At 37.8% G+C, this 13,938-nt stretch overlaps 1 protein-coding gene across 2 annotated transcripts in view; it reads right to left on the bottom strand.

Annotated features, from left to right (window-relative positions):
- Positions 1-13,938, bottom strand: part of Gtf2a1l (general transcription factor IIA, 1-like) — a 42,094-nt gene that overhangs the window by 18,703 nt on the left and 9,453 nt on the right. For both annotated transcript variants that reach the window (XM_013018031.1, XM_013018032.1), the window contains 3 exons: positions 9,776-9,831; positions 7,374-7,458; positions 4,873-5,459 (listed from right to left, as the gene is read on the bottom strand). In XM_013018031.1, coding sequence (XP_012873485.1) covers positions 4,873-5,459; positions 7,374-7,458; positions 9,776-9,831 — 728 coding nt within the window. The remainder of the gene's footprint in view (positions 1-4,872; positions 5,460-7,373; positions 7,459-9,775; positions 9,832-13,938) is intronic.

Raw genomic sequence — 13,938 nt, 5'->3', positions numbered from 1 at the left:
AACATTGAGATACCACCTCACTCCAGTTAGAATGGCTATAATCAAGAACTCTAATAACAACAGATGCTGGAGGGGATGTGGACAGAAGGGAACCTTATTGTCTTTAAATTAGTAAAGTTATCCTTAGTCTGGGAGAGGAACATGACTATATATCTATCTTTAATATCAATAACTAACCGTGTTTTTCTTTCTCAGCTGCTTTCCTCAGAAGCATTTCAGCAAGCAATGGGAATTGCACATCATTACTGACACCTATGTCCTCTAAGGTAGATCAAAATAGCCAACCTCATTCAACATTCAAATTGAAGCACAGGACTGTGAGTAGAAAGATCTAAATCTTTTATACAGCCAAACATCCCCCACATAGATCATCAACGAACTCCTCCAGTTCATATTGTTAGGAGGGACTTTTATTCCTTCTCAGAAACAGCAAATATTAGCCAAAGCACTAAGCAAGGGCTTCAAACAAGTCCTTCAGAAAGCTGAAATGATTTAGCATGAAAAAATAAATTTATGTCTTAATGCATTTTAATAAATGCATTAAAATAACAATAATATAAACTCTTGATTCTAATGTATTTGGTGTTTTCATCAGCCAATGAGACTTCTTTGCCAATTACTGGGTGTATCTTATCACAGTACCAGCCATGACACTAACCATGACATACAGAAATGCTTTCTCTCCTGAAGGAGCAAAACTATATTTTACCAAGTTTCTCAGGAGCCAAAAAAAAACCCCTTTTCATTATTACAATCTGTCTTCAGCTTGCACCCTCAATTTGAATTTTTTCAGTGATATCAAATAAAAATTAAAATCACATGTCAGCTACCCTAAGAAGCCACTGATATTTTTATTCTGTTTAATGCTAAGGGGAAGTCGCTGATGATGATTTGATGAATTCCAACTGAATATGAAAAAGTGTGAACAGTTCTGATCCAGATGAGGTCTCTGCTGCAATTTCATTTCCCTGCTCTAAAAACACCTAGTGCAGTAATGGTAAGATTGTTACACTTTGCCAAGTGTCATGCTTCAACTACATGTAGCTTCAGCAGCTAGTTAGTCCAATAAGCAATAAATAGGATTGCTTGAGATAAAGTTTTGTTTGCCAGAACCAACCTTGCCAGCTTCCCAAATTTTCTCCCTTTTAGTTTTCCTATAATGAAAGAATCATAGTTTTGCAATGACTGTTAAGGACTCGTAGGGCTTCACAACCGCAAGTAAGCTAAGAATAAAAATAAGACAAATATAAGCTGTTAGGGGTTTTCCCCTTTTCAACTTGGTAGGAGTCTGCCTATCACACATAAGGCCCTAATTCTCCAAGTATTGGGAAGGGGAGGGGAAGGGAGAGAAAGAGAAAGAGAGAAAGAAGACGAAAGGAAGGAAGGAAGGGAGGAAGGAAGAATGGGGGAGGGAGGGAGGGAGGGAGGGAGGGAGGAAAGGAGGAAGAAGAGAGGGAGGGAGGAAGAGAGAGAGAGAGAAAGGGAGAGAGAAAGGGAGAGAGGGAAGCAGGGATTACCATCACGCCTACCCCTTGTCAGTCTATCCCCACTTCTCTACTTTCAGTTTTCTGTGTTAGTCAGACTTTCTACCACTGTGACACAGTATCTAAGAAAGTCAGATATGGGAGGAAAGACTCACTTGGCTAATGGTTTCAGAATTTTCAATCCACGGTTGGCTGGATACGTTTCTTTGGGCCTGAGACAAGGCACAATGTCAGGGTGGTTGGAGCACACTATAGAGGAGGCTGCTCACCTCCTGGAAGCCTGAAAGCAAACGGAGTATGCCTGTGCCAGTGGGATTTCTCCTTCCCCTTTTATTTGGCCTGGGCCTCAGGTTATTGGAAGATTCATCCCACCTTCATGGTAAGTCTTCTTTCCTTCCTGATTCTGAAAACACCCTGACAGATACACTGAGAGATGTGCTTTATGGATCTTCTAGGTATTTTCTTAATCCAAATTTTGAATTCAAGTAACTATTGATAGGACATTTTTATCTTTTAGCTTAGATTTAGAAGAAAAAATCAAAACTGACTTTTATCCCATTACTCCATCCATTTCCTGTTCACATATTGACTTTGAACTATATGACCTTGACTACATGATAAAATCACCCCCAGAAACTCGTAATGATGACCAGATTCCCACTTAGACCAAGTAGATCTAAACCCCTTGGAATGTATGCTGGAGAGTTTTAGTGCCCCTGTAATGATTGCAATATTCAGCCAGGTTTGAGAAACTGAGCCAAAATAAAACAAAAAATATCAATCATAGATTCTTACTCTCTAAAAGCTTATGCTCTAGTATGTTGTGCAAGCACACACATATATTTGCACATTTTTAGGTTCTAGGTATGCACATATGAATAGAATGTACCTCTTAATGCAGATAAACAATTTTAATGAAACTTTACTGCATGACAACCAACAGAGAAGAACTGCAGTCAGTCTAACAATAAAAGAAAGCTAGGTAAAGGAGTACTGCCATTGTGTGGAAGAGATAATAAATGGATAAATAAAAACTAACCAGGAGTCAGGCACCAGTGGCTCACACCTGTAATCCTAGCTACTCAGGAAGCTAAGATCTGAGGACTGAAGTTCAAAGCCAACCTGGGCAGGAAAGTCCGTGAGACTCTTATCTCCAATTAACCACCAGAAGTGGCATTGTGGCTCAAGTGGTAGAGCACTCACCTTTAGAGGAAGAGCTCAGGGATAGCACCCAGGGCCAGAGTTCAAGCCCCACAACCAACAACAACAAAAACAAAACAAAACAAAATTAGAGGAAAGCATGGCAGGAAGACCACCTACGTTCCTAGTTTCAAACAGAGACAATAATAAGCAAAGAAAGGAGTTGAGGAAAGGATGTAGATCTTGTCATGCCCTTAGTAAGGAGTCTGAACTTGACTTCTGAAGGGCAGGCAATGATGTGTTAGCAGAAGGGTTAGGCAGGACAGAACTCTGGAAGCAGTTATCAGCTAATCCCACGAGCCAGGTAGCATGGCACTAGCACTTCCTGTCTTAACTCCCACAACTGTAACTCCCTGCTGGATACTGCTGCCTTTATTTCCATGAAGTAAAGTTTACTTTGGGGAGTTACTTTTTGAATAACTTTCCCAAGTCACAAGGAAAGAAATTCAAAACAAACGGATCTTGAAGCCTGGGCCTTACCATCTAAAATGGCTGGCCTGGAGGGGGGCGGGGAGTGGAATGAGAATAATAGAGGCTACACGTTGGTGAACTAATTAAGACACTGTGATGGTATCTCACATTACAAATAGGACAGTGTCAGCAGGAATGGTGGAGAGGGAAAAGATGGGATGGTGTGGTAACTCACACCTACAATCCTCCCAGGTACTTTGGAGGCAGAGATAAGAGTGTTGTGAGTTGAGGCCAGCATAGGTAGAAAAGTTAGCAAGACCACCAACTCAATCTACACATCAAGCATGGTAGTTCCCACTGTAATCCTAGCTGTATGGGAAACATAGGAAGGAGAATTCAGGTCTGACAAAAAGTGCTAAACTCTTGCTGAAATAAGAACTTAAATCAGAAAAGAACTTGAGTGGTAGAACAGTTGATTACCGATCACAAGGCACTGCCTTGTGATGCCAGTACTGACAACAACAACAAAAAAGGGAAAGATTCCACAAGTATTTAAAAGTTTTTAAGAAGCATCAAAACTATGATTCAGACTAAAGTAGGAGTGAAGTCATCATACAGTCAACCACATGGAAAAACTATGAAGATATTCTGCTAACTGAAAGAAGCCAGCCACAAAAGGATAAAAATGTATAACTCCTTTATAAGCTCCCTAAAATAGTCATATTTCTGCAGACAGTTCACAAAACAGAAGCTAGTGAGAGCAGAATCAAAAGCTGTCAGGAATATATCTGAGAGAATGTTAAGCCTGCACAGACCCTTAGGACATCTGGAGTCGGTACTGCAAGACAAAAAAGCAAGTATAGGCAAAGCATAATTTCATTAAACGACTTATAAAAAAGGAAAGACTACTTAGACATTTTTTTTCAAAAGCAGGCCAGCATAAAGTTCCCCTATGACTATTTAAAGGTAACTTAAAATAAATAAATAAGGAGATGTTTTATATGATATATGTGTTTAGTTTTGTGTTGGGATTCAGACAGATTTTATAAAATTAATTTTTAAAGAACTCATATAAAAGTTACCCAATATATAACAAGGGAAAGGCATAATAGCACTAATAGTAAACCATGGTACCAGAGCTAAATCCTCCACACACACACATCATCTCTGATAATTCTAAAACCTAGGATGCTTGTATTACGTCTACGTTACAGACAAGAACTGAATTGCAGAAAGTAGCATTACATCATTTGCTTATAGCTAGGAAAGCTCAGATTTGGGCCTATTGTGGCTACAAAGCAACCCCTATCTCTAACAATCCTTGATTAATACCGTTTAACTAATCTACTTATGCACAGCTGAATAAGCACGTAAGGACACCCAGAGAGTAACTGGAGAGTAAATCCTTCGCTTATCACACCAAAACTCTGAAAAGTTCATTCCAACTCTAGGAGAAAAACACCTCCAAAATGGCTAAGTGATCAAAACACTGTTTAAACTTGTAGCTATTTTTACCTCAAAACCACATAATGCATAATTATTAGTTTAACCTCTTTCCTAAATGATATATATTATGTGAAAACTATGGGGGGGAAATACACTGGAACACACACACATACATTTAAATCTTAGTTCTTTATATCAAAAGAAACACAGACTTGCTAAAAACACTTTGAACAAGTTTCCAGGAACAATTGAATTCTTCCAAGTGGGAAAACCTTAGGAAGCCTAATCATCGGCTCTTATGTGTCCCTTAGCACCAAGAAATTGAACGTACCTTCTCCGATACAGGTAAGCCGCCGGCCGCCTCTACTTTTCTTGGCTGTGTTATAGAGTCGCATCCATACATCCTACTGTTAATACCATAAAGCCTGGCGTCAGTCACATAGTGGCAGGGAGCCCCAGGGGGGCCCAGGGAGAGCCCGCCATGTAGGTTTTGTGTCATGTTAGCTGACACTCTGAGTACTGGCTCCACCTTAGAATCTGTTTGAGACACTTGCGAAGGAAATCCAGGACCTCGAAGACCCATATACTGGGAGCTTTCCTGCTGACTCAGAAAAGCTTCAGACCTGACTTTATGCTCATTGCCAGGAGATACAAGGAGACTGCTGGTGGTGGTTTCTAGTTGTTTCCTATCTATAGGAACAGAATGGAGAATTGTGGGTTGATGCAGCACAGTTTCCACTCTCTGTTGCTTGTCAGGAGTGGCTTGGATAGAACATGGATTTGGCCGTGGGATACTGGTCTGTATGATGGAAGGCTGCCCCAGTTGCTGAAACACTTGCTGGACAGGAGGCTGGACAACGCCTGTTCTTCCTGAAGTCTGGGTCACCATAATTGGTACATTCACCTTATAAAGGTGACCTCAAAAAGGAAAAAGCAAAAGTGTAAGTCAAACAAAGTCAATTACCTTTAAAAAAAAAGAAATATATTTGTTATTTGTGATTATCTCCAAGAGTTTTCCTTTATTCTTCATTTTTGTTATTTCCTGCAATACTTGTGTGTGTGTGTGTGTGTGTGTGTGTGTGTGTGTGTGTGTGTGTGTATGCCAATACCAGGGCTAGAATTCACGTGTTCTAGATCTTACTTGGCTTTTTTGGCTCAAAACTGGGGCTCAGACTTTTTCTGGTCAGTTGGAGATAAAGCCCAGATTAGCTTTGAACCATAATCCTCAGATCTCAGTATTTTGAGCAACTAGGATTACAAACTCAAATTAGCAGCTATTATTCTTATTTCTTAAATTATATTTTGCTTTACTTTTACCTTAGCAGCCCTCCACTATTGTTTATATGATACCTTTTGAGATGTATACATACTCCCAGTATTTCATTGTGACTCTCTCTTTCTCTCTCTCTCTCTCTCAGTTTTGGAGCTTGAACTCTGGGCCTAGACACTGTCTTTCAGCAGTTTAGCTCAAGGCTAGCGTTCTACCACTTGAGCTACAGCGCCACTTCCAGTTTTCTGGTGGATTGTTGGAGATAAAAGTCTCACGGACCGGGCTGGGAAGGTGGCTCAGTGGTAGAGCACTTGCCTTGCATGCATGAGGCCCTGGGTTTCCTCAGGACCACATAAGCAAAAAAGAAAAAAGCCAGAAGTGGTGCTGTAGCTCAAGTGGTAGAATGCTAGCCTTGAGCTGAAGAGCTGAGGGACAGCGCACAGGCCCAGAGTTTAGGCCCCATGACTGGACCAAAAAAAAAAAGTCTCACGGACCTTCCTACCCAGGCTGGCTTTGAACTGCGATCCTCAGATCTTAGCCTCCTGAGTAGCTAGGATTATAGGTGTGAGCCACTGGTGCCTGGCTGTGACCCTCTATTATTGGTTGATAAGTTAATGTTAACAACCCACAATGCAAATTTTAACAAACATAATCATGTAAATTTGTTTTATATATTTAAAATATATGTTTCAAGATAAGGTTATCAAAAAGAATTTAATAATTTCCACAGTTATCAAATCCCCTCCATCTTTCCTTTAAAATAATACTGAAAAGGAAGAAAAAAAATATTTCTGAGTACTGAGTTAGGTGCTTTACTTCAACTTTACAACAATCTAAACAGGTCTGAAAATGCTTCAAATAAAGAGACAGTACTAAAAAACAAAGGTCAATTAACCTCCAAACTTTTGGATATCCTTTCTATTAGACCATGTAGTCTTTGTTTGTCTGTTTTTATGCCAGTACTGGAGCTTGAACTTGGGGCCTGAGCATTGCCTCTCAATAAGGCTTTTTAGATCCAAGACTGGTGATCTACCACTCAAACCAGACCTCTACTTCTGCTTTTTACTAATTAATTAAAGACAAGACTTTCCTATTCAGGCTGGATTTAAACTTTGGTCCTCAGATCTCAGCCTCCTGAGTAACTATGATTAGAACCGTGTACCACTGGCATCCCACAGCCATTCAGTCTTGATTAAGAAAGAAGGTAAAGGTTGGTTGAAATAGCCTTTGTCTTTTCTTGATTAGCAAGCACTACCAAGAACAGACAAGTCCTTTTATTTTGTGTTTGCTAAAACATAGAAACTGGCTTGAATTAGAGGAAATACATACCAAATGTCTAATACATATTAGGAAAAAGAAGGGGGAAGTGATTATAGGACAGGCCTAGGGCAGGGTCTCCTGTGGTAGACAGCTTCTATACTATAACAAAGCCACCATTTCATTGCTATTTTAAAGTAGGGATTATTAAAAGCTCCTAAAACAATTTATTTTAAAAATCATGTAACTTCAGGTCTAGAAGCTAGTACTAATACTAACATCACAATATTCTTACAACAGCTCACCAGATGGAGTCTGCAGCGTCACACCTGCTGGTACATGAATAGGATAGCCAGGAAAAGCAAAGTTGGCACTGGAGCCCGAGGTACCCTAGACACAGGAAATTATATTAGGGACTCATAAAAAGACCTTACTTTTTCTCCATGATATCAGAGGGGGTCAAAATCTTGATTCCAGACAATTGGACAACAGCTGGACAATGCATTTTATATCAGGGCTGAGTTCTTTGAAGAAAGCTGCTTTTTAATATTTGATTCAAGTAATTCGGATAAAGATCAAGAGGAATTCTATTATGCAGTTACTAGCAACCTTTTTTTATAAAATTGTCTTAATGTTTGTTTCTTGTATGAGAAAAGTACAGAAACATTCATAAAATATTTTCAGATATTTTGTAAAGGACCATAACCATTTCTATGCACAAAATAAAATTTTATACTGTGAAAGTTAAAAACATTTTAATTTTTATGAAGCCAGTAAGTCTTAGTGAATAAACAGTAGCTTCAAAAACTTGGGTAAAGGGGCTGGGAAGGTGGCTCAGTGTTAGAGCGCTTGCCTTGCAAGCCTGGGGCCCTGAGTTCAATTCCTCAGCACCACATAAGCAAACAGAAAAAAAGCCGGAAGTGGCGCTGTGGCTCAAGTGGTAGAATGCTAGTCTTGAGCTGAAAAGCTGAGGGACAGGCCCAGAGTTCAGGCCCCACAACCGGACCCCAAAAAAAAAAAAACTTGGGTAAAACTTCATCTGGACCTCTGATTCTCAAAGTGTGAAGTAAAAGAAACACGTTGTTTTTATGTGTCTTCTAGAGAAAGCTGATCATTAATGATATTTTAAAGTAGAAATGATAGTGATTAATTTATGTAGTATATAGTTTTTCTTTTGGAATAGCTAAATCCAATGTTTTAAGTAAAAACACAAGTATAAGTATCACTCAATGTTGACAAGAATGTTATAAAAATTGGTTTTCTCAGACTACTAAATATGAGTGCATTTCAGAACAATTCTTTGGAGGGGCAATTTTGTGCTATATATTACATATGTGTGTGTGTGTGTGTGTGTATTATATATATATATATATATATATATATATATTGAAAGCATGTATGACCTCTGACCCAGAAATTCTACTTTCTAGGAATTTACCCAAGTATCACATGAATGTGTTATGCTGTATTACAAAAGATTAGAAAGTATTTTCTGCACCAACAAAATTTGGATAAACTGTGGTGTACCCAAAATATAAGGGAAAGACAAGAAATAGATTACTGAAACAGTAGGAAAAAATGCAATTCTAATCTTTTCATTGACAATAACATTCATCAACAAACTCTAATAAATATACATCAAACAGATGGGGGGATGGGTAATAAGCCCTCAGGTTCTTTTACATTTCACTCTAAATTTTTGTTTTCACTTGGTTGTATACCAGTTCTGGGGCACTGTCCCTAAGCTTGTTAGCTCACAGCTAGTGTTCTACCACTAGCCACAGCTCTACTTCTGACTTTTTGGTGGTTAATTGGAAATAAGAGTCTCAGAGAATTTCCTTCCCAGCATGCCTTTGAACCATGATCCTTAGAACTCAACCTCCTGAGTAGCTAGGATTACAGGCATGTACCACCAGTGCCCAGCTTGTTTTCACTCTTAATTAAGAAAAGAAATATTTCTATGAATCTCAAAGGCAGAGATATTTCACTGGTCTTCATTCAAAAAGCAGTGCCATTTTATTTCAAAAATCCTGATGAGAGGAGAGGTTTTATTTGTTCTTAACGAAGAACTGAAAACAACTGGCCCACTAAATCTTTGATCCTAGAAAAGCAGCCCATGGGAAGAAAGTGGAAAAGAAATGGTCGATGGATTATTTACCATCAACACTGTAAGAAAAAAGTAAAAGAGAAAAAGTACTACTCTTCCCCACCTGAAAAATGACTAGATTTTTCTGTGAAGAAATCACAGTTTTAGTTCCTGCCTCTGACTCCTGGAGGGGAAAACAAACTACTTTCACAAAAGTAGAACATGGCCTAAGTATTCCACTTAAAAACAATAATATCGTTCAATGCCGGAGAGAAAAAGAAAGAAAGAAAGAAAAATTATCATATCAAAGTTACCAATTTAAGGGCCACGTAGGATCTAAAATTATGCTGTTTTATTAAAACCCCACATATTGGAACTTCAGAAATGTTCTACCCTTGTAGATATGAGTCTAACAAGTACTCTAAAAGAGAACAAATTATATGGAAGTGTTGGTTCCAAATTGCCTGAGTTTTTATTATGATATTGAAACTATTCCTGTCCCCTATGCCTGCACATCTTTTCAACTAGAGGATCCTGAATTATATCTATGCCCAGCATTCTGCCACCAGGCACTAAAAGTGGAACACAGGTTCTTAAATGTACTTTAAATAAACTACATACCAGTTCTGCTGGGACAAAACTTGGAAGGGTTCTACCAGCAGGAATAACTAATGATGCTGTGGTAAAAACAAAACAATTATTATGTATCAATTCAACTTCATCAACTTAATAAAATTGCTACTTATAGATTTTCTTAAAACCGAAAATATTTTCTACCACTAACAAGTTCGACCATGGTGAATTTATTGATTTCAAGAGAGGAAGAGTAGTTGTATTTTTTCCCCTCACAACTTTAAATAAAAACTTCACAACTAAATTACTTTATCAAAAGAGAATATCTCATTATAGTCAGGCACACTGTGCTTTTAGATCCATAACACAACATGTAGACTGTCCTGTCAGTCAATGTAGTATGAAATCTCTATATTATTCCATGGGGGAGAAAAAGCAATATTCGTTAAAGTAGCACATTTCTAAAAGACCATTTTGTTGATCAATGACATATAACCCAACATAAATCCATTCTAAATTTTATAGGTTCAAAATAAATTGCAATTCATTTCACAAAAAGTTATTTATAGTTCTTTGGCCAACTAAGCAAGCCCAGCTGTATGGTTTTAGGAACAGATGAATAAAAATACTTGCAATGAAACACCTTTGACTACTAAGGAAAGCAAATTCTCAGGAGAATTTGACTCAACCTGAATTAACGTTTCAATCACATATTATCTTTCCTTTTTTCTGATAATTGTTAACTATACCTGTATTTATATCTACAAGGCTAACCAAGGTTAAAATTTTAATACATCATTTAAAAATAAGTAGAAATGCCTGGCACTGGTGGCCCATGCTTGTAATACTAGCTATTCAGAAAGATGAGATCTGAGGATGATTGTTCAAAACTAGCTGGGGCAGAAAAATCTGTGAGACTCTTATCTCCGATTAAGCAGCAAAAAGCCAGATGTAGAGATGTGGCTCAAGTGGTGCAATGCTAAACTTGAGCAAAAAAACAAAACAGGCTACAAAGCAAGCCCCTGATTTCAAGCTCCAATACCAGCATACCACACACACACACACATATAAAGCCCAAATAATAAGTACAGTAGAAGGATCTCAGTGGTCAATATAACCATAAACCTTAAATTGTCAAGTTCACTGTATCCACCTGAACATGACAGAATTTTGTTTGCCTTTAATGAAACAAGAACTTTTTTAGTACTTTTTTAGTGTGTCTATGAGGCACATTTATGTTAGGACAATGTTTACCATGGCCTATTTCTCACAGAAAGAACTAAGGAGAATTGCTCCAAAGACCTGTTTCTGATGCTAAATTGGCTTCTCACACACAACAAACAGATCAGAGGAGCAAATTTTTTGGGGTGGGGAGGGGGAGTGGAGGTCTGTATGTGTCAATGCTAGTGCTTAAACTCAGGGCCTTGCCATCTAGAGCTTGGCTTTTTTTTTTTTTTTTGCTTCAGGATGGTGTTTTACCACTTGATTCACAAGCTCCACCTTCCAGCTTTTTTGGTGGTTACTTGGAGATAAGAGTCTCGAGATCTATCCTGCCTAGGCTGGCTTTGAACCTTGGATTTCAGTTTCCTGAGTAGCTAGGATTACAGTCACGAGCCACCAATGCCTGGCTGCAAGTATTTTTTTTTTAAACTATCCATTCTTCCCACAGTCAGACAAGGGAAGGGAGGCTGAAGATTGATGGTTAATGAAGCACAAAATTATTTTTATCCTCTGTTCATCTATGGCTTTGTTTATTAACAGTCATTCTTTTATAAAAGCTAAATTAGAAGAAAACAAAGCTGGAGTGGCAAGAACACAATGGTATTAGTCTCAATTAGCTGAAGTGAGCTAAGTTTAAGTGGCTACAGCTAAGCCACAGCCTGAGAGAAAACAAAAATCCGTTAACACGGCTCTGAAGCAATTAAATGAAATTTCCTGAAGAAAAATAGCAACAACCTTCTTTAAAACACTTCGTAATAAATCCTAACAGATAACTCTCTATATTTAAAGAAATCAAACAGAGCTATAAGAGAACTTTTAAAGTTTCTTTATAGATACTAGAATAAAAGCACTGAACTAAACAAGTTGTATAATCAAAAATTCCATGCCGTTCTTAATTTTGATACTAAATCCACAAGTTATAAGTTTCACTTATACATATTCACAAGCTGTATATATCACTAACAATGCCTGAAACACTTTTTAATACCAACTTGGTTTTAAACTAAATAAATTTTAACTAAATAGGTGTTTTCATTCAAACTAAAAGCATTAAAACTTTAATTTCCTGTATATATGCTAGGTATCTTAAATTCAAAAACAAATTTTATAAAATAGGAAAAACTCAATCCTGCAAATGCAATTTTAAAATTTGGTAATGTGCCAAGTGTTGGTGGCTCCACCTACAATCCTAGGTACTTGGGAGCCTGAAATTAAGGTTCAAAGCCAACCTAATAAGACAAATCTCTGAGACTCTTATCTCCAAAACACCAGGGAGAAAAAAGCCAGGAAGTAGAGGAATAGTTCAAATAGTAGAGTATCAGCAATGAGTAGTCCTGAGTTCAAATTCCTGAGTTCAAGCGCCAGGACTGGCAAGAAGAAAAAGTTAGATTATCTGTATTTGCCAATGACATGATCCAAAGCATAGAATGCCCCCCAAAGACTACATACACATAAGGTTTAAACTAGTAAAAAGGTTTACTAAAGCTGTAGGATTCAAAATCAGCACCTGAAGCTCAGTATACAATATAACATCCTATCTGAAAAAGAAATCAAGGAAATGATCTCATTTCTGATAACATCTAAAGATTCTCTCAAATTCAAGGAGGTAAAAGTTTTGAATCTCTGGTCAGAAATCTAGACAACAATGAAACAAATTTAAGAAGACAAAAAAGAAACAAAAAGATATTCCAGGTTTTTTTATTGAAATAACTAATATTAAGATGTCTATTCTACCCAAAGATATACACAGATACAACACAATCTCTATCAACATTCTGATTGTATTCTTCACCAAAATAGAAAATTTGTAAAACTAATATAAAACAGCAAAAAAAATTAGGTAGCCAAAGCAATTCAGAATGAAAACAAAGTTGGAGGCATATTTCCTGATTTAAAATTGTATTAAAGATGGTTGCTAGTGGCTCATGCTGTAATTCTAGCTACTCAGGAGACTGAGATCTGAGGACTGCAGTTCAAAGACAGCCCAGACAGAAAAGTCCACGAGAGTCTTATCTCCAATTAAACACCAGAAAGCTGGAAGTGGTTCAAATAGTAGAGCACTAGACTAGAGCACCTGAGATGGTGTCCAGGCCCTGAGATCAAGCCCACAACTGTCATACGAAAAAATGAAAAGAAAATTATGTTACAATTCGCAGTGATCTGAATGCTTGTAGTCCCCTCTACTTAGGCTGCTGAAGTAGGAAGATCACTTGAGTCCAGGAGTTTTAAGGCCACCTTGGATAACATAGCAAGAGTATTTCAAAATATAAACAATATTACAAAGCTATAGGAATCAAAACAGTTGCTACTGAAATCAAAATACATAAACTAGTGGAATAGAATAGAGACCAGAAATGAACTCAAAACACATGGAAAACTAATTTTTAACAGAAAAGATAGTTTCTTTTTTAAAAAAAAATGGTACTAAGACAACTGGATATCTTCCTGTAAAATAAAATTGAATCCTTATGTACCACACACACACACACACACACACGTGCATTCATGCACTCTACTCTCAAGAGGAATAAAATACCTAAAGAATACTAGATCTGACACTGCAAACTTCTAGAAGAACAAAGGGGAAAAACCTACTTGGAGATTAGCTTCAGCATGGATTTTTTTTTTGAGGGGGAAGGAGGGGAGCATATCAAAACTCAGGCTACAAAACAAAAATAAATAGGACTTGTGTTAGTCAAACTTTTGGTTGCTCTTTGAAATACCTAAGAAGAACACAACTTAATAGACTTGGGGGTCACAGTTTTAATCCATGGTCACTAAGCCCTATTACTTTAAGTCTGAGGCATGACTGAGCATCATGGCAGACAGGCGGTGATGGACCACAGGTGCTTACTTCATCACAGACAGGAAGCAAAGAGGAGTACACACATGCTAGTGCTAGCTAGGGAGCATCCTCTTTCTTCCCCTTCTTTGACAGTACCCCCACATTCAAGGTGAGTCTTCCTCCCTTAGTTAACCCTCTCTGGAAA

Source organism: Dipodomys ordii, unplaced genomic scaffold (assembly GCF_000151885.1).
Source record: "Dipodomys ordii isolate 6190 unplaced genomic scaffold, Dord_2.0 Scaffold37, whole genome shotgun sequence".
NCBI classification, from domain to species: domain Eukaryota; kingdom Metazoa; phylum Chordata; class Mammalia; order Rodentia; family Heteromyidae; genus Dipodomys; species Dipodomys ordii.
Note: the sequence above shows the minus strand (reverse complement) of the source record. Positions and strands in the feature narration are given on the sequence as shown.